The 24,273-nt window shown below is 42.5% G+C and overlaps 1 protein-coding gene across 1 annotated transcript; it reads left to right on the top strand.

Annotated features, from left to right (window-relative positions):
• Positions 1-237: 237 nt before the first annotated feature.
• Positions 238-16,643, top strand: POLR2D (RNA polymerase II subunit D). The gene is made up of 4 exons (XM_055316363.1): positions 238-372; positions 8,150-8,330; positions 12,599-12,694; positions 13,640-16,643. Exons 1-4 carry the CDS (start codon positions 300-302, stop codon positions 13,716-13,718), a joined length of 429 nt encoding a protein of 142 aa, XP_055172338.1. The 5' UTR covers positions 238-299; the 3' UTR covers positions 13,719-16,643.
• The last annotated feature ends 7,630 nt before the right edge of the window (positions 16,644-24,273 follow it).

Genomic DNA, 24,273 nt, shown 5'->3' with positions numbered 1-24,273 from the left:
CGTTGCAAGAAATTCCGCTGCACGTTTTCAGGGTCGCTGACCCTCTGTCCACCAACGGGAGCTCCCAGGGTCTGAATTTCACCTAAACTTACGACCACTCGCAGACACAGAGGCCGACCGCGCCGCTCCCCCAGCCTCCTCTCCGGCCCGCCCACCCGCCCCGCCGGCCACGCCCACCCGCCCGCCGGCCACGCCCACCCGCCCGCCGGCCACGCCCCTTCCGGGGCCGAGCCCCGCGCTCCTGCACTTCCGGCGTGCGCGTTCGGCGCCCCGCGCGTGGAGCCCGGCGCGGTGTGCCCATGGCGGCTGGGGGTAGCGATCCGCGGGCGGGCGACGTCGAGGAGGATGCCTCACAGCTTATCTTTCCCAAAGGTGGGGCTGGGGCTGCGCGGCTGCTCCCCGCTGTCCCGCGTGTTCGCCGCAGGCCTGGCGTCCCCACGGACGGGCAGGGGCAGAGAGGATGGGGATGTGGCGGGAGGGGGCCCCCGCGGGCCACGGTGCCTCGAGAGGGGCCGGTGGGATTCCAGCCTCTGTCCCGGAGCCGTTGGCTCCTTTTTACTCGTTTACGTCGTTTATTGTATGTGATGAACCACCAAGTGCTGCAGAAATAGACGAGGATGAACAAAGCCCGCTCTGGTTAAAGTGATAAGGACAGACTTTAGTAAGGGGCGCTGGGGCGTCCGGCCGGCTCAACCCGTACAGCACGCCAGGCTTTTTTTTTTTTTTTCTTTTTTTTCCTATTTTCTTTCGAGAGGGCGCGCATACGGGGTGCAGAGGCAGGGGGCAGGGGACGCGGAGCTGGCGCCGGGACTGAATTTCGGGACTCTGGTCATGACCTGCGCCAAAGGCGGACGCTCGACCCCAAAGCCACCCAGGCAGCCCTGGCTTGCTGGTCTTAAGCTCCAGGTCACGAGCTCGCGCGAGGAGCCTGCTTTAGAAAAATAAGAATAAAATTCAGGCACGATTGCGATAGGGAAAAGAGGCTAGCGTGGACTGAGCTCAGTTTCTGTTTGTACGGAGGTGATTGGGCGTTTTAAAGGAGAACGGAGGAACGAAGGGGTTGGCCGCGTCTCCGTAGATCCGGGAAGTGAAAAATCAAAAAACGCGGAAAGGGGGATTGGTGCATTCGAGACCCATTTGAGGGTTTATGTCATTTATGTTAACTGGCGCTTATGGAATTTAGGCTTCCGCTCTCCCACAGCTCTTCTCTGAACTCAGGGACAGGGGCCCCGTCTCTAGGTGTTGGCTGGGACAAGCCGTAAATTATTGACAACAGCTGTCAGCTTTCAGCTCGGTAGGCGCTTTATTTTTTTTTTTTATTACTTTTTTTTTTTTTTTTATGATAGTCACAGAGAGAGAGAGAGAGACAGAGACACAGGCAGAGGGAGAAGCAGGTTCCATGCACCGGGAGCCCGACGTGGGATTCGATCCAGGGTCTCCAGAATCGCGCCCTGGGCCAAAGGCAGGCGCCAAACCGCTGCGCCACCCAGGGATCCCTACATTTTTTTTTTTTTTAAATTTTATTTATTTATTCATGATAGTCACAGAGAGAGAGACAGAGAAGCAGAGACACAGACAGAGGGAGAAGCAGGCTCCATGCAGAGAGCCCGACGTGGGATTCGATCCCGGGTCTCCAGGATCACGCCCAGGGCCAAAGGCAGGCGCCAAACCGCTGCGCCACCCAGGGATCCCGATCCCTACATTTTTTAATTTGAATTCAATTTGCCAACATATTGGTAGGCGCTTTAAAGGGGCCGGAGTCAACCTAGGCAATTAGAAATTGTGTCAGTATTTTTGTTCATGTCCTTCTGGGCCACATATGAGGCCCAAAAGCAGGGCTCAGAGGAGCCTGGCTAGAGTTTGGCCAGAGTCTTTGTCAGAAGGCTACAAGTACAGCACATTTTTGTTGTCAGTGGACTTTCTTTGTGCAGCGAGATGTACTTTATTTGTAATTTAGAAACCGAAAATAAGCAGGAAGCTTAAGATTTTAAAATACCATATTAAAATAAAATAAAATACCATATTTTACAGGTACTGAAGAATGCAAGTAAATACGGGAAACCTTAACAATACCCACCTGTTTTAAAATTATTGCATACACAGGAAAAAGTGAAACTCCACACCCTTTCACCCAGAGGGAGTACTGTAAACAATCAGTACTTACTGTTCCAAGCTAATTTTATGTTTATGAATAAATATTTATGTACAATTTTTTCTTTGTAAAAATGAGATTATGCAAGAGGAATGCTATAGCCTTTTAAAATTTTGATGATATATTATGTAGAACTGTCCTGTTTTTTTTTGTTTTGTTTTGTTTTGTTTTGTTTTGTTTTGTTTTGTTTTGTTTTTAAAACAGCTCTAGGCCCAATGTGGGGCTTGAACTCACAACCCTGAGATCGGGTGTCCCATGCTCTATGGTCTGAGCCAGCCAGGTGCCCCATCCTGTTCTTTTAAAGGGTGAGAAATACTTAATGGTTTACCATAATACTATTTTTTTTTTATCTGTTGATAGACATATAGGTTGCTTCCAATTTTTTATTTCATTGACTCAAGGTCACATATTTCCGTAGGATAGCCTCATGAAAGTTTCTGGCATAATAAAAGTATATGTTTATTTTTTTAACTCACTGGGAGATGGTCTCTTAATATATGATAAATTAAGCCAGTTTTTTGTGCTTGGGTTTTGTCTTGGTACTTTTTATTTATTTATTTTTTTGCACTCTGAAAATATTTATTTTGATAAAAGCAAGTAACATCTGGTACATGAAAATTTTATTGAATTAGGTATAATTAGACCTTAGATTCTGTCAGTTAACAGTGTGTCAGACTTCGGAATATCTGTTTAACTTCTCAGCTCATATGGGGTTACACAGTGATTTTTATTTTTTAAAGATTTTATTTATTTATTCATGAGAGGGATCCCTGGGTGGCGCAGCGGTTTGGCGCCTGCCTTTGGCCCAGGGCGCGATCCTGGAGACCGGGGATCGAGTCCCATGTCGGGCTCCCGGTGCATGGAGCCTGCTTCTCCCTCTGCCTGTGTCTCTGCCTCTCTCTCTCTCTCTCTCTCTCTCTCTCTCTCTCTCTCTCTCTGACTATCATAAATTTTAAAAAAAATAAATAAAATATTTATTCATGAGAGAGACTGAGAGAAGAGAGGCAGAGACACAGGCAGAGGGAGAAGCAGGCTCCATGCAGGGAGCCCGATGCGGGACTCGATCCTGGGGCTCCAGGATCATGTCCTGAGCCAAAGGCAGACGCTTAACCGCTGAGCCACCCAGGCATCCCCTACACAATGATTTTTATGTAGTTTAGAATATCTGAAGATGGGGGACTTCTGAGTTGCTCAGTGAGTTAAGTGTCTGTCTGCCTTTGGTTCAGGTCATGATCCTGGGGTCTTGGGATCTAGACACTTGTCCAGTTCTCTGCAAAATGGGGAGTCCACTGCTTCCTCTCCTCTGCCCCTCCCCCCCGCTTGTCTCTCTTTCAAATAAATAAATATAATCTTTTAAATACAAGGGAATATGGGAGCGCTTGGTTGCTCAGTTGGTAGAGCATGCTACTCTTAATCTCGAGGTCAGGGGTGGTGAGTTCCATCCCTATGTTGGAGGTGTACTTTGCTTTAAAAAATATATGTGAAGATACATAGAAACAACAGTAAGTACTTAAAAGATAAGGAAAGCCTTTGCTGTAGATAGAAAGCAAACAAATGTGTGCTAATTCTGTGGGATGGAAGAACAGGTGAGGCAACTGAAAGCGTCTTGAGAGTTTGTAGTTAGTTTTCACAGCACGTTTGCCAGAAAAATAAAATTTTTTTTATTTATCCACAAGAGACCCAGAGACACAGGTAAAGGGAGGAGAAGCAGGCTCCCTGCATGGAACCTGATGTGGGACTTAATCCCAGGACTCCAGGATCACACCCTGAGCCGAAGGCAGAGGCTCAGCCACTGAGCCACCTGCACGTCTCTCTCTCTCTCTCTCTCTCTCTTTCAAGATTTTATTTAGTTTTTCATGAGAGACACAGAGAGAAGCAGAGACACAGGCAGAAGGAAAAGCAGGCTCCATGTAGGGAGCCCGACGTGGGACTCGATCCTGGGATTCCAGGATCGCACCCTGGGCCAAAGGCAGAGGCTAAACCTCTGAGCCACCCAGGGATCCTCTCTCTCTCTCTCTTTTTTTTTTTTTTTAAGATTTTTTTTATACATGAAAGTCACACAGAGGCAGAAACCTAGGCAGAGGGAGAAGTAGGCTCCTATAGGGAGCCTGGTATAGGACTCGATCCCAGGACCCAGGATCACGCCCTGAGCCAAAGGCAGAGGCTCAACCACTGAGCCACCCAGGCATCCCTGGAACCATACACTCCAATATGATCCCCATTTCTCCATTCCCTCAGCTAAAGAAATCCCCTAGAACATTTTGTACCAGAGAGAAAAATATGTAGTATGAGAAGATCATCTGAAGTTGCCACCTTTACCATAATGGTTGTAATGGAGTGTCCTCAAGAACATTCACAGTTGAGGTACTGGCCAAGGAATATTTTTCTTTCTTACAGGAACGGAAATTAATAAATTGTGGCTATTCTTAAAATACCAGTGCAGAGGAAGAATAACATACCTGGTTTGGCTGCTTTGGTCTTTCATTGTTTGAAAGGAGTGAGAGTGATGTGTAAATAGTACTTGGACATTACCGTGAGTGAGGAATGGGGGCAGGTGACTGGCCTCCTGGTGTCCTGAAAGCGCTATCCTGTTTTAACAGGTACATTTCACTTAGTACAGAAAGTGAAGCATCTTTCATTGGGCCAATTTTCCAGAAGCCTTAAAAGCATCAATAGCTGTAATAAACTTGGGAGATGATTCTTGTTAGTAACTCTGGCTTAGCCTCTTGATTTCCTCTTTTTCTTCTCTTCTCTTCTTTCTCTCTCTCTTCTCTTCTCTTCTCTTCTCTTCTCTTCTCTTCTCTTCTCTTCTCTTCTCTTCTCTCTCTTCTCTCTTTTCTTTTTTTGGCTAAGATTTTATTTATTGATGAAAGAGAGAGCCCACAGAGGGGGAGCAGTAGAAAGAGGAAGAAACAGAAACAGGCCTCCTGCTGAGCAAGGAGCCTGATGCAGGGCTCCATCCCAGGACCCTGAGATCGTGACCTGAGCCAAAGGCAGATGCTTAACCAACTGAGCCACACAAGTGCCCCTGTAGCATTAATGCTACAGCCTCAGAAGCTGAGACTAATCCATTCTTTAGGTGCTGTTGCTGCTTTTTTCTCCTATCATGTCACTTGTGACTGTCACTTTGGAGATTTGGAGCCATACACTCCTTTTTTTTTTTTTTTTAAGATTCTATTTATTCATGAGACACACAGAGAGGCAGAGGAAGAAGCTGGCTGCCTGTGGGGAGCCTGCTACAGGACTCAATCCCAGGACCCCAGGATCACAATGTGAGCTGAAGGCAGACTCTCAACCACGGAGCCACCCAGGCACCCCTGGAACCATACACTCCTAATATTTCATGTCCTCTTGATTCATTGCTCTGAAGCAGTAGTTTCTCTATTTGTACACTACTGCATCGATACAGAATCGGCAGTGACCTGCACGGGACAGGAATTAGCTCTGAGAGGTTCCTCTTGCTTAAACTCTGCTGACCTCTGGTAGAAAATAGCTTCTTGGTGCCTATTAGATTTAGGAGTAATGAGAACTTTTCAAATAAAAATATTGTTCCCCTCACCCCACATACACACCCAGCCCACAGATGGTTGTGGAAGCAGAGTGGAAGTTCTTGTCACTTGGCCTGAGAAAGAGGCATTACTCAGATGGTGGTATTAGTGATTTCCCCAATAGTAAACATACCCATGACCCATGGAAATGCTAAATTGTAAGTAATTTTGGATTTTCCTCATTATTATTCCTCAGTGTGGGATTAGAAACATGAATTCATGTTTATGAACGGTTCCTACTGTGGAGGAACTCACTGATAAGGAACAGTCAGAAACCAATTCTAGGGACACCTGGGTCGCTCAGCATTTGAGCATCTGCCTTTGACTCAGAGCGTGATCCTGGAGTCTCAGGATCGAGTCCCTCATTGGGCTTCCTGCATGGAACCTGCTTCTCCCTCTGCCTGTGTCTCTGCCTCTCTCTCTGTGTCTGTCATGAATAAATAAACTTTTAAAAATAAATAAATCCAGTTTTTATTTTATTTTTAATTTTATTTATTCATGACAGACACAGAGAGAGAGGCAGAGACACAGGCAGAGGGAGAAGCAGGCTCCATGCAGGGAGCCTGACATGGGCCTCGATCCCAGGTCTCCAGGATCATGCCCTGGGCCAAAGGCGGTGCTAAGCCACTGGGCCACGGGGGCTGCGCAAATCCAGTTTTTAAAGTTTGCTTACTGGTATTCTTCCTATTCAAGAAGAGGATTATTATTACTTTTAAAGATTTTATTTATTCATGAGAGAGAGAGAGGCAGAGGGAGATGCAGGCTCCATGCATGGAACCCGACATGGGACTCGATCCCCGGACCCCCCCCCCCAGGATCACACCCTGGACCGAAGGTAGATGCCCGCTGCTGAGCCACCCAGGTGTCCCAAGAGGATTCTTATTATTTTAATTTTTAATTTAATATTTTAAATATTTATTAATGAAGATTATTTTTAAATGAGTATCGAGGGTGAGCCCAAATGTCCATCGGCTGATGAATGGATAAAGATGTGACACACATACACAATGGAATATGATTCAGCCATAAAAAAGAATGAAATCTTGCCATTTGCAACAACGTAGATGGACCTAGAGTATCATGCTAAGCAAAATAAGTCAGAGAAAGACAAATACTATGTGATTTCACTCACATGGAATTTAAGAAACAAAACAGATGAACATAGGAAAAAAAGGGGGCAAACCAGAAAACAGGCATTTAACTACGGAGAAAAAACGAAGGGTTGCTGGAGGGGAGGGGGGGATAAGTTAAATGGGGAATGGGTATTAAAGAGGGCACTTGGGATCCCTGGGTGGTGCAGCGGTTTAGCGCCTGCCTTTGGCCCAGGGCACGATCCTAGAGACCCGGGATCGAATCCCACGTCGGGCTTCCGGTGCATGGAGCCTGCTTCTCCCTCTGCCTGTGTCTCTGCCTCTCTCTCTCTGTGTGTGACTATCATAAATAATAAATAAAAATTCTAAAAAAATAATAAAGAGGGCACTTGTTGGGTATCATGTGTAAATGATGAATCGCTAAATTATACACCTGAAAATAATAATACACTGTGTTAGCTGGAATTTAAATAAAAACTTGAAGCTAAAAAAATAAATGAGTAACAAGATTTGTGTGATAGTAAATATTTGAAGTAGGTTTTGTTGGGGAACTACATAAGATTATGAAATCTAAAGGGTAGGTACTTTTATTTTTTATTTATTTTTTAAAAAAGATTTTATTTATTTATTTACGAGAGACACAGAAAGAGAGGCAGAGGCAGAGGGAGAAGCAGGCACCATGCAGGGAGCCTGACATGGGACTTGATCCCGGGTCTCCAGGATCAGGCCCTGGGCTGAAGGGGGCACTAAACCGCTGAGCCACCTGGGCTGCCCAAGGTGGGACAAGTCCAATACCTAGTATGTAATAGGTAGTGATCTGGGTGAAGGAGTAAATAACAGATTTGTACAGGTACAAAAATAGAATTTGGGATGCATTATTAATGTGTGTTTCCAAATACTTGGCCCTCCCTAAGATGTAATAATTCTTAAAGTTGAGAGTATAATATTAGTATTGTGGAACTAGATTATCAGTTCATGCAAGCTACAGAGAAATAATTGTTGGTTATGCTCTATTTTGAAAATCCTAACTGGCCTAATTAGGGTAATGATGTGTTATTATAGGATAATGATAGGTCATTGTTGTGACATATCACAACACACATCCTGTGTTGTAGCACATCCAGGTCAGGTTCTTTGATGTTAGAAACTGTCTAGCTGGACTGAGCTAAGTGTTAGTATCTCATGAACTCTACTGTCCCTTGTGGTAGACTGGTCTGGATGAAGATAAAGCTGTGGGATATTGGGCCTCTGGATTTATGCAGGGACAGAAATTTGCTGTTAGTCTTGAAGGCAAAATGAACATTTAGAATCTTTTGAAGGAATACTTTTCAGCTGACATTTATGCTTCTCACAAATAGAGTTTGAAACAGCGGAGACATTACTAAATTCAGAAGTTCATATGCTTCTGGAGCATCGAAAGCAACAGAATGAGAGTGCAGAGGATGAACAGGAACTTTCTGAGGTCTTCATGAAAACTTTAAATTATACAGCCCGTTTCAGCCGTTTCAAAAACAGAGAGACCATTGCCAGTGTCCGTAGGTGAGTGCTAAAAGAAAGTTTTTATTAATCCAAACTGTTGGACATCTGTGTGTAAAATGCTTTTGCTTCTACTGCCACTGCCACCACTGCCATCCCATGGTCATCATCTGTACCTCTTTTTTTTCTTTTTTTCATCTGTACCTTTAATGTAAGAAAAATAATATCTGTCTGAAATTTAAAAATTGCTTATGAGATCAAAATTCTTTTTGGCCACCTTTCCACATACCTAAAATCCCAGTGGTCATCCTGCACAGTAACCACTGTTAGTTGGGTTATTAGCCTTCCAGATCTTTTCCATGTATTCACATATATATTTTATATATGTATAAAAATATATATATATATATAACACATAACAGTGTTTTGTGAGTTTTTTTTTTTAATAAAGTGGGCTTATTATTTATTTAAAATGTCTTCAGGGTCTTTATATGTAATTAAGTATAAATCAGGAGCATTCTTTCTGAATCTTTGCTGTACTTCTCAGAAGGCAGCCTTTAGCATTTTTTTTTCTAAGGCATTGCTTCTCAAATTGGGTAACCTGGAAAACCATGATGTACTAAGGCATATAGGAAGCCACAGGAAAAAACACATCTTCAAACATCAGTTTTATTTGATGGTAGGTGATTTAAAACACTTCTACATTAAAACAAACAGATACCAGCATATTGTTGAATAAAACAAAAAATATATGTGAATTCCTGAATTAAATTACAAGACTTAAAACCTTACAGATACAGAAAGTCATTTGAGCCTGTGCCCCCCAGGTCACCTAGGGATACTTGTGTGCTCTGCTCTGGTGAAAATGTTTGAGAAGTACTGTCCTTAGGAAAAGCAGGTATACAAAAAAAGATGTATATACACAGATACTTTTCAGAGAGCTATTTATAATAGCCAAGGACAGGGAGAAACCTTAAACATTCAACAGTAATTAAATAAATAGTGGTAAATCATTTGGTGAATATATTGTCATTCAAATTGTGGTAGAAAATGAAATCGAAAGATGTTCCCATGTTAAGTGTGCAGAAAATGAAGGTGATAAAATTGTATATGAAGAATAATCTGTTCTAAAAAGTGAATGTACGCATGGAGAAAAGATTGGAGGGAAATTTGCAGAGCTTCCGAGCAAAACTACAAGCTATTGGGCCTAGGAGATGACCTGGACAGATTAAAGTAGACTTACACATTCAGTATTTTAAACATGTTGGTTCTCCCCAAATTAATGTATGCATTTAGTGCCATTCTGGGAGCGCCTGAGTGGCTTGGTTGAATGACTGACTCTTGATTTCAGTTAAGGTTATGATCACAGTGTCATGAGATGGAGCCCTGCATTAGGCTATTGTAAGAATTGTCAAAAAAAAAAAATTTTTTTTTTTTTTTTGAGAAAAATGAAGGGGAGAATTTGTCCTAAAAGATGTAAAACACATTAAAAACTGATAGCAATTGGGACGACTGGGTGGCTCAGTGGTTGAGCGTTTGCCTTTGGCTGAGGGTGTGATTCCAGGATCAGGTTCCACATTGGGCTCCCTACAGGGGGCCTGCTTCTCCCTCTGCCTATGTCTCTGCCTTTCTCTGTGTCTCTAATGAGTAAATAAATAAAATCTTAAAAAAAAAAAAAACAACTGATAGCAATTAAAGTGGTGACACTTTGGCATGAGAATAGATCAGAGGGAAATAATTTTTTTTATAACCTAGAGAGCGAGTGAAAGCACTCAGGGGGGGGAAGAGCAGAGGGGAGGGAGAGAGAGAATCTTAAGCAGGCTCCCCACCTAGCATGGAGCCCACTGTGAGCTCATCTCAAGACCCTGAATCCATGTCCTGAGTCAGAATCAAGAGTCCGAGGCATAACCAATTAAGCCACCAAGGTACCCCTAAAGGGGAAATATTTTATTTATTTATTTTTTTAATTTTTCTTTAAAGATTTTATTTATTTATTCATGAGAGAGACACACACAGAGAGAGAGAGGCAGAGACACAGGCAGAGGGAGAAACAGGCTCCATGCAGGGAGCCTGACGTGGGACTTGATCCCAGGTCTCCGGAATCAGACCCTGGGCTGAAGGCGGCGCTAAACCGCTGAGCCCCCCGGGCTGCCCAAGGGGAAATATTTTAAAACAAAGTTCAAAACCTATACCTTATACCAAACTTAATTCCTAAGGAATTAAGGATTTGAATACAAACCATGGTGAATAAAAGTGCTTTGTGATAATATGAATGTTTGTATTATTTTGGCTGTGGTTAGTAAGACTTTTAAATGAGGGGAAACTTGATTGACTAGTTGAATATAAGCTTTGTGAGAGCAGGAACTTGGTCATATTCATCACTGTGTAACCTGATTGTAGGCACTAAATATAAATAGTGAATAAATGAATTTGTATAAAAATCTTTAAACTTCCCTACATCAAGTTAAATGCCATATGCAAAATGTAAGTGTAAATGAACGGGGAAAGGATTGATAGCCTTAATTTTTTATATCCTTAATATTAAAAACTCCAACAAAGAATTAATAAAGAGATGACACCAGTTTTTAAAAATGTACAGTCTCCAATTAGAGGCTCAGTTTGAATGAGAACTTCAAATGGCTAGCTAATTCACATGAAATAATGCTCATCTTGAAGGAAATCAAAGAAAGAGTAAAAGAGGTAAGTAGATTTGAAAAGATTTTTTTTTTTAAGATTTTATTTATTTATTCATGATAGTCACACACAGAGAGAGAGAGAGAGGCAGAGACATAGGCAGAGGGAGAAGCAGCCTCCATATAGGGAGCCCGATGTGGGACTCGATCCCGGGTCTCCAGGATCGCGCCCTGGGCCAAAGGCAGGCGCTAAACCGCTGCGCCACCCAGGGTTCCCTCTCTCAAAAATTTTTATAAAGAGGAAGGGAAGGGGAATCTCCATGAAAATGTTAATAGTTATTTCTCAGGATTTCAGGTTATTTTCACCTTTTTGGTGTTTCTTTGTATTGTTTATAAGTGAGCTTTTTTTTTAAAGATTTTATTCAGTTATTCATGAGAGACACAGAGAGTGAGAAAGAGGCAGAGATCCAGGCAGAGGGAGAAGCAGGCTCCATGCAGAGAGCCTGATGCGGGGCCTTCAGGATCACGGCCTGGGCCGAAGGCAGGTGCTAAACCCCTGAGCCACCCAGGGATCCCTGAGCATAGGTTCATTTAATAACAAATCTCTCCACACAGATATATACACTATTTTATAAACTTCCCATGTTAGTAAGTTTACAGTATTAAATAAATTAAGATAGCTTTTACTGAGTGACAAAGTTATGAAACAATGTGTGAGTTTATATTCTAAAACAGAAAAGTATTTGGAATGGTACACTAAGATAATAACATTGATTTTGTTTAGGTAATGATATGGGTAGCTTTTTTTCTGTCCTTCTGTATTTTCAGAATTTTGTATGATAACTACAATGCTTATAATAGAATAATCACAGTAAATGTTTTGTTTCTGAACAGATAATTAAGGTCTCTGAAACCAGATTTACTGTGGATGAGCTCTTATTTTAAGAGCTAAATGTGTAAGAAGGCAAGATAAGATTTGACAGTGTTTTAGACAATTTGAACTAGAATAGAAGTGCATTTAGAATAAGATGCAAAAATAAAAGGATGCAGTTTACACAAATATTTGTACAAAGTAAGGTATGCCTATATTTATTTTTTAGGTAAGTTTATAAGATTTTATTTATTTATTTGACAGGGAGAGAAAACACAAGCAGGGGGAATAACAGGCAGAGGGAGAAGGAGAAGCAGGAGTCCCACTGAGCAAGGGAGCCTAATGTGGGGCTCCATCCAGGACTCTGGGATCATGATCTGAGCTGAAGGCAGATGCTTAATCAACTTTTAGATAAGTTTAAGAGAATTTCCTCCCAAGTCAAAATACACAAACATCATGTATTTGTAATAAAATTAATGATGAAAGAAGCAAGGTACAGTGATAAAAGCAGAGAACAGCAAAATAAATTCTTGGGGAACGTTGTACAGTCCGTAAATCACATAGTAATTTTTCAAAAGTTAAAATAGGGGGTTCTCAGGCCTGATGTGCTCTGATTGCTTTTGTGTCTGCCTGATTTCATTGTAACTTTGTTTTCCAAGAATAGGAACAGGAAGTGAATTTAAAGTAGATTTTGCAGCCAAGCTTAACCATGTAGAAATATTGGAAGTGCTTTACTTTTTTTTCATACTTGTTAACTACCTTTGATTCTCTTTTCCTACTCATCATTCTTTGATTTTGTTTGTTTTGATTTTCATCACCATGATCAGCTTGTTGCTCCAGAAGAAGCTTCATAAGTTTGAGTTGGCCTGTTTGGCCAACCTTTGCCCAGAGACTGCTGAGGAGTCAAAGGCGCTGATACCAAGGTAAGCACCACTGTGCTGAGTTCTGTGTATAAAATTCCTACAAGTAGAATCACTTTGTCTAAAAAGTATGTACTTTTAAAATCGGGACAGATAGCACCAACAGGGTGTGAATATGATTTGTAGCCATGCCAGCTGTTAGCAAAAATGTGGACCAGCTGAATCTCTCACATTGGTGGTAGAAGTGCAAATTAGTACAGTCACTTTGGAGAGCAGTTTGGCTACATCTAGTAAAGTTAAAGATGATTATACCCTGTTATCTAAAAATCCATTCCTGGGTACATGCCTAAAAGCAGCCCATACCATTCTATAAGGAGGCATGTATTCTAATGTTCATTACTGCAGTGTTAGTGATAACAGAAGCTTGACAGTCAGTAAATGAGAGGATGGATAAATCATTTATGTAGCAGTACAAAAATTAATGAACTGGAACAATATGGAGTAATAACTAATACCAGAATCATTTTGGAGTGAAAAAATTCGCAGAAGGATAAATGTATTACAATGTCATTTCTTAAAAGTTTGAAAACAGTGCTGCATATGGCTTGTAGATACCTTTATATATGTATATAATAATAAGTCTAAAAATATGTATAGGAATGATAAATACAAATGCAGGATAATGGCTATTAATTCTGGGGAAGGTATTGCAATGGGGGAGCATACACAGAGCCATTAATTTATTCCTGTTGTGTTTATTAAAGAAATCTAAATCAAGTAGGGGTAGCTGTTAGGGTTAACATATTTTTATACTTTCTTAAATCTTTGAAACACTTCATATGTGTTTAAAAGGAATGGCAGAAATAAAGCTGAAGGTAGAGGTGTCAGTGTTTAGAGGTAAATGGAAAAGTGTGTAAGTGGTGCTCAAAGATGAGCATGTGTTCAAAAGAGTATAGGGAACATTGTCAATTCCTGAGATACTCATTTCTTTTGGTTTTATTCTTGTAGCTTGGAGGGGCGGTTTGAAGATGAGGAGCTACAGCAGATTCTTGATGATATCCAGACCAAGCGCAGCTTTCAATATTAGTCTCCAAATATCGCTCCACTGCTGAGGGAACTGTGTCCCAAGCCCATCACCACTGACCAGGTGTCTGGAGCTGACTTACACGGAAATACTATTGCAGAAGACAGTTGGGCTTCCTTTGGCTAGAACAACTCAGCTTGGTCTCAGTTTAGGTTGCTGTTTTAGACTTAACTCCTAGACCATGGTAACCTGGCCTTCCCTCTTGGAGGGGGAGGCATGAGGGGTGATGCGCACATAAGCTACACTAGTGACTACCTTCTACCACAGTTTTGGCACCTGTGTTATTTTTAAATTGTTTTTGTTTTAAGATTGTGTTTGGCTTTTTTTTGTTGTTTGTTTGTTTGTTTATCTGTTTTGTTTTGTTTTGAGTAGTCTCTCCCCCCAGTGTGGGGCTTGATCTCATTACCCCCAAGGTCAAGAGTTGCAGGCTCCACTGACTGAACCATTCAAGCACCCCCTTTTTTTTTAAGATTTTAGTTTTTTAGCCCCTGTGTTAATTTTATTCCTAAGATCTCATGTTTTAATTTCAGCGTATTTGTAGTTTTTGAAACTACAGGAAACGACAGTCTTATCTCAATGCAAAAGGAAGAATTAAGGGGCCCTTGGCTGATTCAGTTGGTAGAGCATGTGACTCTTGATCTCAGGGTGGTGAGTTCAAGCCCCATATTGGGGAAAAAAAAAAAAGCCCCATATTGGGCTTGGTGCCTACTTTAAAGAAACAAGGAAGGAACCCCAAATATAAACGCAAAAGGAAGAATTAAACCAGACGTCTACCATCATCTGAAATTCTTACAGAAAGGATGATGGTGTTAATGACTGAGACAGCATTGGAATCATTGTGTTTAACCCAGAAGTCAAGGAAGAAGCTCACCAGGGAAAGTAGTTATACCTGAAGATAACTGCCAAACATCGGGGGCTCGTAGCCTTGGGGTTGATCAGTACCGGGCCTTTTTTCTTGACTGTTGAAGGATGTAGATTTCTCACTCCCAGGTTAAGATTTTTTTTTTTCCTTCATGGGCCAGACTTGAGGGTCTGAACATTTTGAAGACTCCTTGTATGGGGCATCCAGTCCAAACTCTGTCATGCAACTCAGCAGCAGGTGATATCTGATGGGGTGATTGGGAAGGAGGGAGCCTGCCCCTTCCTGAGCCACTACAGTGAAGTCACTCGATGTAAAGCTAGTTGGGGGAAACTCTTTGATAAATACTCTAGGGATCCCTGGGTGGCTCAGCAGTTTGGTGCCCGCCTTTGGCCTAGGGTGTGATCCTGGAGACCCGGGATCGGGTCCCACATGGGGCTCCCTGTGTGGAGCCTGCTTCTCCCTCTGCTGTGTCTCTGCCTCTCTGTGTCTCATGAATAAATAAATAAAACCTTTAAAAAAAAAATACTCTAGCTTTCTATCATAGCCAGTGGAGTTTATCCAAGGCACGATTGTTGCTGATTGAAAGAAAAAAAAAATAGCTGAACATTCTAGCTTTGATTATGCTGAGAGGAACTATGCCTATTTTCTTCACAATTTGTAGATTTTTCTTTGGAGCACTTGTTGGCTCCCAATGAATACATGATGTAAAAAAAAAAAAGAAAGAAAGAAAGAAAGAAAGAAGGAAAGAAAGAAAGAAAGAAAGAAAGAAAGAAAGAAAGATTGGAGGAACAAAAAGTTAGCTTTCTTTCCTTTTTTTTAAAAGTAGGTTTCACACCCAATGTAGGTCTCAAACTTAAGACCCAGAGATCAAGAATCATATGCTTTACTGACTGAGCCTGCTAGAAGCACCAACAAAATTAGCTTTAACAGTTAAGATAGTTTGGGGCAACTGGCTGGCTCAGTCAGTAGAGCGTATGACTTGATCTTGGGGTGGTGAATTCAAGACCCACACTGGGTGTGGAGCTTACTTGAAAGTAAAAATAAATAGGGCGGGCCGCCTGGGTGGCTCATGACCTTCAGCTCAGGTCATGATTTCAGGGTCTTGCTCATCGAGGAGTCTGCTTCTCCCTCTCCTGCCCCTTCACTTGTTTTCTCTGTTAAATAAATAAAATCCTTAGGCGGGGAAAACCCTCTTCAGAAAGCAAAATTAACTGGAAGAAACTTTTCTTGAAAATTGACATTCTGGTTTAATGAATATTTATTCAACTTAAGGCTTGAAGAAGCATCACTGAATGAAGTCTGAGTAGCACAAGCCATTCTTATCAAACATTAATGTTTTAAGCTTATTTATAAAACCACTGACACCTACATAGACTTGCATGTGAATGATCATTGTATTTTTTTTTTATATTTTTTTATTTATGATCGTCACACAGAGAGCGAGAGAGGCAGAGACATAGGCAGAGGGAGAAGCAGGCTCCATGCAACGGGAGCCTGACGTGGGACTCAATCCCGGGTCTCCAGGATCGCGCCCTGGACCAAAGGCAGGCGCTAAACCGCTGCGCCACCCAGGGATCCCTGATCATTGTAGTATTATAATAGCCAATAACGGATCAGTCTGAATGCCCACCAACTGGTGAATTAATAAACAAAATACATATTCCAAATAGCAGCATACTATTCAGCAATAAAAGTAAAATTGCTGAAGCCTGCAGGATATGCCAGTGGTATGACATTTTCAATTTTTATGAAAAATTTAAACAGGGAAGCTCAAAAGACCAGTACATTAATCACCTATCTGCTCATCACCTACATTTAACAGATATTTGCTTCACCTCTAATTTTGCTAAGATGCAGTTGAAAGCAGCTCGACACTTGATTGAAATACTTAAGCGTGCATTTAAAAAAATACTTTATTTGTAAGTAGCATTATTGCACTTGGGAACATTGACCAGAATTGCCTCATCTCTAATACTCAGTTCATATTTAAATTTTCCTGCGGTGAGTTATGAGCCAAAGGTCAATCCAGCATTGGTGTAATTTAGAATGAAAGCAGTTATCATCAAGGATCTAAACTGCATGGGATCCCTGGGTGGCTCAGCGGTTTAGCGCCTGCCTTTGGCTCAGGGTGCAATCCTGGAGTCCCAGGATCGAGTCCTGCATCAGGCTCCTGGCATGGAGCCTGCTTCTCCCTCTGCCTGTGTCTCTGCCTCTCTGTCTATCATGAACAAATAAATCTTTTTCTTAAAAAAAAGGATCTAAACTGACACTTGTGAAAAATAGACATGTGGTCACTGCCATTATATTGCTGTAAGGGACCTTGACAGGACAAAAATACCTGTATGCAGTCTTGGATAAAAACAAACAAGGTAGATCTTGGGTCCCAAGTAGCACTTGATAGTAACACGTCTGCAGTCTTCCTTGATTGTCACCAGGAGTGCAGGTGGGTGGACTAGAAGCAGAAGGTGGTGAATGGTAGCAGAGAAAAGCAGGTCTGTATGCCACTGAATCTTAAGACTAGGGTTACGTGCAACTCCTTTTGCTTTGCACAGCACTGAGTAGGCACTTAATAGTAAATGCTGAGTAAATAGCCCCTATTTTGAGAAAGGTCAGTGTGGAGCTTCAAGGAGAGGCAAGAATGTACCAGAGTGAGAAAATCATAGAGGGTTCCATGAGTTAGGGTGGTGGGCAAGCAGCCCAGAATATACCTGGCAGCTTTGAATGACAAGCCAAAGGTGTCATTCTCTGCCCTGTCCAACATGGGAGATAATAGCCACATGCAGCTATTGAGCACTTCAGCCTGGTGTGACTCAGGAACAGCATTTTATTTATTTTTTAAGATTTTATTTATTCATGAGAGAGAGAGAGAGGCAGAGACAGGCAGAGGGAGAAGCAGGCTCCATGCAGGGAGCCCGATGTGGGACTCGATCCCGGGTCTCCAGGATCAGGTCCTGGGCTGAAGGCAGGCGCTAAACCGCTGAGCCACCCAGGGATCCCCAGTTTTACTCAATTTAAATTAAAAAAAATAGTTACTAGTGGCCTGTGGTTACTGGATTGGACAACACAGCTCTCAGCTACCAACACAGCTGTCCTGCAGGCCACTGAAAGAAGGATTTCAGGTAGATTAACTGTTGACAAAAGCAGCAGTAATCATAGGACCATTAATCACAATTTGGAGTTTAGTCATGTATATCATTTTCTATATATTACAGAGTTTTTTTGTGTAATACAAGTTCTGCTTTTGAAAATCTACCTTGGGGGCAGCCCCGGTGGCACAGCGGTTTAGTGCCACCTGCAGCCTGGGGTGTGATCCTGGAGACCTGGGATCGAGTCCCGCATCGGGCTCCCTGCATGGGGCCTGCTTCTCCCTCTGCCTGTCTCTGCCTGTGTGTGTGTGTGTGTGTGTGTCTCATAAATAAGTAAAATCTTAAAAAATAAATAAAGTCAAGGTGTTATCACCTACGGTTTCCAATACTCATATTTTGTAATTCTAATAAATGTGTCCCAGAGGCAGGATACTTCCAGTTTCACGACTGGTATCTTTTAGTAAGTTCTACCTCTTTCTCCCAAGCCACATCAACACCATCTTGTGGCCATGCACGTCTTAAATACATTCTTGTGGAGAGCTTGTAAAATGAACTTAACATTTCTCCATATGCAAAAGCAACTGGAAGTTACAAGTACTTGGAAAACAGTACTTTCTAAACTTAGAAGAAATAAAAAACACAGACTTGATGTAAGAATTTAAAATTACAGGACACCTAGGTGGTGCAGTTGAGCATCCAACTCTTGGTTTCTGCTCAGATCTTAATCTCAGGATTGTGAGATTGGGTCCTGTGTTGGCCTGGGTGTTGGGCTCTTTGTTCAGTGTAGAGTCAGCTTGAGAGTCTCTCTTCTCCCTTTGCCCCTTCCATTTCTGCTCTCTCTCTAAAGTGATAAATCATTAAAGTTAAAATCACTAACTTAAGGCAATCAACAGACTAATAAAGTTTATACCAGAGAACATAGGCAGCGTGAAGATATTTTATAGAGGTTTCATTTTTTAAGTTTTTTTTTTGTTTTGTTTTGTTTTTTTTAGGGGCACCTGGGTAGCTCAGTCAGTTAAGCAGCTGCCTTTGGCTCAGGTCATGATCCCAGGGTCTTGGGATTGGGCTCCTCATTGAGCTCCCCACTCAATGGGCAGCCTGATCTCCCTCTCCACCACTTGACTTGTGCTCTGTCACACACGCACTCTCCCCAAAAAATAAAATCTTGGGACGCCTGGATGGCTCAGCGGTTGAGCGTCTGCCTTTGGCTTAGGGCATGATCCTGTTCCAGGGATAGAGTCCCACGCTGGGCTCCCTGCGAGGATCCTGCTTCTTCTCTCTGCCTCTCTCTCTGTCTCAAATGAATGAATAAATGAATAAATAAATAATAAAATCCTTTAAAAAAATTTGGAAGGGGGAAAAAAAAGAATACAAAGTGTAATGGCCAAAGGTGGGAAGGAGCTTGGGAGAAATAGGAAAAGGTAGTGGACCTGAGGGGGGTGTATGGCTGTATAGGGAAGGGTTGTAGGGCGCTATGTGAAGGGAGCGGCTTTGGAGAGGGAGCTGGCAGGGGAGACAGGTCAAGAGGATTGGAGATGGAAGGAACTTGTGTATGTTTATGTGTCAATGGGACTGACCCAGGGGGACTGAAAAATTTGCCATGTGGGATAGAAGAGACGTGCAATAGCAAAGTTTACATAGAGGAAAAAGAAACAGGGTCCAGTGGCTAAGTGGAGGAGAGGCACAGTAAAAGGACAGAGTTTATATATTTTTGTACGAAGGAAGGCAGAGAATGTGCACACACAAAGCAGGCATGTACGCTAGTAGATTTGGTCCCGTGAAGACAGTGTCACCAAGTTTACTAAACTACAGATATAAGGAACCACGTGTTGGGTGAGGGGAGGTGGAGGTGGTGTTCTCAGATGAGGGAAGAGGATCATAGGTTGTATAAACAAAAGCATCCCCCAAAATGGGTTGAGTACCATAAAAATGTTCATACATCTGACCTAGTGATTCTGGTGTGGAAATTGTATACCAAATATCTGGAACACCAAAAAAGCTGTCAGGAGCTGATTCTTTTTCCAAGAAAGAAATAGTATGGTATGTTATGGTCACTGTTCATGGAATATTTCTCACCTATTAAACAGGTGAGGTTTTTTTCAGAAGCTAAATGGTTTACAACCAAAATATTTTGATTTAGATAGACATTAAGGACATTATGCTACGTGAAATATCAGAGAAAGACAAATACCATATAATCTCACTTATATGTGGATTCTAAAAAACCCAACGTTGGGATGCCTGGGTGGCTCAGTGGCTGAGCATCTGCCTTCAGCTCGGGTTGTGATCCTGGGATCCGAGATCGAGTCCCACGTTGGCCTCCTGCGGGGAGCCTGCTTCTCCCTCTACCTATGTCTCTGCCTCTCTGTCTCTCATGAATAAATAAATAAATCTTAAAAAAAAACAAGGCCTGGGGATATAATACACAGCAGGGTGACCATAGTTAATAATACCATATTGTAGGTGCACCTGGGTGGCTCAGTTGATTAAGCACCAGGTTTTTGGTTTGGGCTCAGGTCATGATCTCATGGGTCGTGGGACAGAGTATGTGTCAGGCCCTGCAGTCAGGGAGGAGTCTGCTTGAAGCTTCTCTGCCCTGCCTCTCCTCCATTTCTGTGCCCTCTCTCTCTAAAATAAATAAATTGTTGAAAAAGATAATACTATATTGTATGATTAAAAGTTGCCCAGAGTAGATCTTGAAAGTTGTCACCACTGGAAAAAAAACTGTAACTATGTGAGGTCATGGATGTTAACTAAACTTATTGTGGTTACCATTTCACTATGTATGTATATATATTTATATATGCACACATAATATATATGTACAATTATATATATAATCATTAATATAGTATTGTATGTCAGTTACCTCAATAAGGCTGGAAAAATACATAAAACTTACAGAATTTTTGATTTTGGAAAAAAAAATTTTTTTATTTTGGGATACGTGGTTGGCTCCACTGGAGGAGCATGAACTTTTTTTTAAAAGACTTTATTTATTCATGAGAGACAGAGGGAAAAGCAGGCTCCAAACAGGGAGCCCGATGTGGGACTTGATCCCAGGACTCCAGGATCATGTCCTGGGCCAAAGGCAGGCACTAAACCACTGAGCCACCCAGGCTTCCCAGAGCATGAACTCTCCATCTTGAGGTTGTGAGTTGGAGCTCCATGTTGAGTGTGGTACCTACTTAAAAAAAATTCTTTTTTATTTGACTTGAAGTAAAAATTAGATTGTTGAGTAAACATACAAAAGGGGGTAAACATTTGTACTTCCTTTTTTTTTTTTTTTTTTTATTTATGATAGTCACACACAGAGAGAGAGGCGCAGAGACACAGGCAGAGGGAGAAGCAGGCTCCATGCACCGGGAGCCCGACGTGGGATTCGATCCTGGGTCTCCAGGATCACGCCCTGGGCCAAAGGCAGGCGCCAAACCACTGCACCACCCAGGGATCCCCAACATTTGTACTTCCAAAAGGAACACTTAAGAACAGAACTTGCCTTCTCCTTCAGCTTAGACAGGAAAGTGCCAAATGCTCAGTTCTGTTCCCTTCACCCACAACGGAACTCTGGATGTCACACTTGCTGACCCCTGCCTACCAGGCCTGCATTCACCTGGACAGTCTGGAGCAAAGAGCTCAGCCCCGTCCCCTGATACCAAACCAGCCCTTGGGCTCTCTGAATATTAAAAATTGACAGGCCAAAGGAGAGTTCCACGCAAGGCTTTGTTGGAGTTTATGCTCCAGCACAAGGGAAGTAACGCAGGGGAGTCCTCAGGCTGGCTCCCACGCCCTGAGCTGAAGGTGCTAAACCGCTGGGCCACGGGGGCCCACACAGGGTTTAACATCTATTTGCATTTCAGAATCCTATGAGGAGGCTGGCAGTTGTAATATGCTGCTGTCAAGTGGAAGAACAAAACCGTTAGCCGCGGGTCCTGTTCTTGGTGCAGAAAATGGGCTGGTTTAAATAATCATAATTATAGCTTGCCTCCCTATAGAAGATTGCACAGAGGCAGCTCTCCGCAAAACCGGGATTCTGGCTCGACTCTTGTCGGACCTCACAGTTTTTCAGTTTTTCAAACTTTTTTCTGCCAGTTTCTGATTTTTGATGAACGGGTGTGTGTTTGTGTGTGTGTGTGTGTGTGTGTGTGTGTGTTTTAAGATTTTATTTATTTGGGGTAAGAAGGGCAGAGAGAGAGAGAATCCCAAGCCACTCTGCACTGAGCTCGATGCAGAGCTTGATCTCCCAACCCTGAGATCATAACCTGAGCTGAAATCAAGAATCTGATGCTTAACTGCCACCCAGGTGCCCCTCGCTGAGCAGGGGTGGTTTTCAAAATATTTAACGACTTAGGGGCCATTGACATTCGTGCAGCCTGACATTAAGTCTCTAATTGCCAGATCAGCATAAGGTCCTGGGCAGATGGGAGTGGTCAGAAGTTACTTAGAAAGATATTTAAATATTTTAGTAACTGGTCTGGGCCTGGGGTACTACCCAGCTGAATCTCCTCTTTTCTTTCTCTCTCACACACGTATAAACACAGGTCCTGGAACTCCCAAGGTTTATTTGCATTCGAATAGAGAAGGAGCCAGGACAGGCTACCTTCGAGTCCAGGTATTTGTGGCTATGCACTGTTAAGTGTTTTATATAACTTATTGAAACTTTGAGAATTTTTAAAACACCATAAGGCCCTTATGTTCTTCTACTCTCTAATACTTTTTTTTTTAATTTTTATTTATTTATGCTAGTCACAGAGAGAGAAAGAGAGAGAGGCAAAGACATAGGTAGAGGGAGAAGCAGGCTCCATGCACCGGGAGCCCGATGTGGGATTCGATCCCGGGTCTCTAGGATTGCGCCCTGAGCCAAAGGCAGGGGCCAAACCGCTGCGCCACCCAGGGATCCCTCTCTAATACTTTTATATATAACCTTATCAACATCAGGTTATTTATTCATTCAACACATGTTACTGAGTGCCCACCATATGAAGTTGGGATTAAAGAAAGAGAGCAAGATAAGAAGGTTTCAGTTCTCCTGGAGCCTGCGTTCTAGTGGGGAGAGACAAGAAAAAAACAGCCAAGTAGATTAGCCTGAGATCAAGTGCTGTACTAGATGCAATGCTCGGGGATGGCCTTTTTCAGAAGATGCTATTTGAGCTGCCAAGGATAGGAAAATCTGGGAGGGGGCTGGGGAGAATTCCAGATTAGGAGAGAATGCTAAACACAAAGGCATGAATGGGGGTGGGGGTGTGGGTACAGAGAAAACAAGCTGAAATGGCTGGAGCTTTGTAAATCAGGGAAAAATTTAGGAGCTGAGATTGCAGATGTAAACAGACCTGGATTACAGAGCCAGGGGTTTGGATTTTATACTCTGCACGTTGGGAAGCTACTGGGAGGTTTTAAGTAAGAAAGAAAGAAGATCTGATTTTTGTTTCAAACAGGTCATTCTGGCAGCAGTGTAGAGAACTAGAATTAGGTGGGAGGGGAAACATGGAAAAAGGGAAGTGGGGAGATAGGAGATTGTGCAAAGGTTCACACAAACGTGGCTTGGACTAGAGCAAGGGTCAACAAACTTCTATAAAGGGTCAGAGAAAAAAAGGGTCAGAGAGTATTTCAGGCTTTGCGGATTACATATGTTCTCTGTCACATATTGTTAGTCTTTCTTTCTTTCTTTTTTTTTTTTTTTTACACCCTTAGAAATGTAAAGCTATTTTTAACTAGACTGCAGGAACAGTCTGCCTATATCTGGACTAAAATGATACCTGTAGGGGAAGAAAAATTTTTCCTTTACCCTTTTGGCTGGCCTCTTAATTAAATTAACAGAAGACAGATTAACAAGAGAAAAATGAATTTAATTACATATGTAAAGGAGGCCCATAAGAATCTGAGATCCACACAGGGCAGGGCACTAGCTGGCTCAGTAAGTAAAGTATGCACTCTTGATCTTAGGGTCCTGAGTTCAAACCCTACATTGGGCATAGGGTCATTTAAAGTTTTTTTTTTTTTAATTTTATTTATTCATGAGACACACAGAAACAGGCAGAGACACAGGCAGAGGGAGAAGCAGGCTCCCTGTGGGGAAGCCTAATGCAGGACTCAATCCCAGAACCCCAGGATCACAACCTGAGCCAAAGGCAGATGCTCAACCACTGAGCCACCCAGATGCCCCAGGCATAGAGCCATTAAAAAAAAAATTAGGGGATCGCTGGGTGGCTCAGTGGTTTAGTGCCTCCCTTTGGCCCAGGGCACGATCCTGGAGTCCTGGGATCAAGTCCCATGTCGGGTTCCCAGCATGGAGCCTGCTTCTCCCTCCTCCTGTGTCTCTGCATCTCTCTCTAGGTCTATCATAAATAAGTAAGTAAGTAAGTAAATAAATAAATAAATCTTTAAAAGAAAAAAGAAAAAATTAGACCCACAGCAGGCAGCTTAGACTTATATGCCATCCTGAACTAAGGAGAAGAGGGTAGAGGTAGGTCTTCAACTTCTAAGGGAGAGAAGACAATTTATGGGAAGATGGGGACCGCTAAGCCATGCACAGATCCCCTCAACTTCTTAAAGACCAAATTGGGGATGCCTAATGGCTCAGTGGTTGAGCATCTGCCTTCTGCCCAGGGCA

Source organism: Nyctereutes procyonoides, unplaced genomic scaffold (genome assembly GCF_905146905.1).
Source record: "Nyctereutes procyonoides isolate TBG_1078 unplaced genomic scaffold, NYPRO_anot_genome, whole genome shotgun sequence".
Lineage (NCBI taxonomy): Eukaryota > Metazoa > Chordata > Mammalia > Carnivora > Canidae > Nyctereutes > Nyctereutes procyonoides.
Note: the sequence above shows the minus strand (reverse complement) of the source record. Positions and strands in the feature narration are given on the sequence as shown.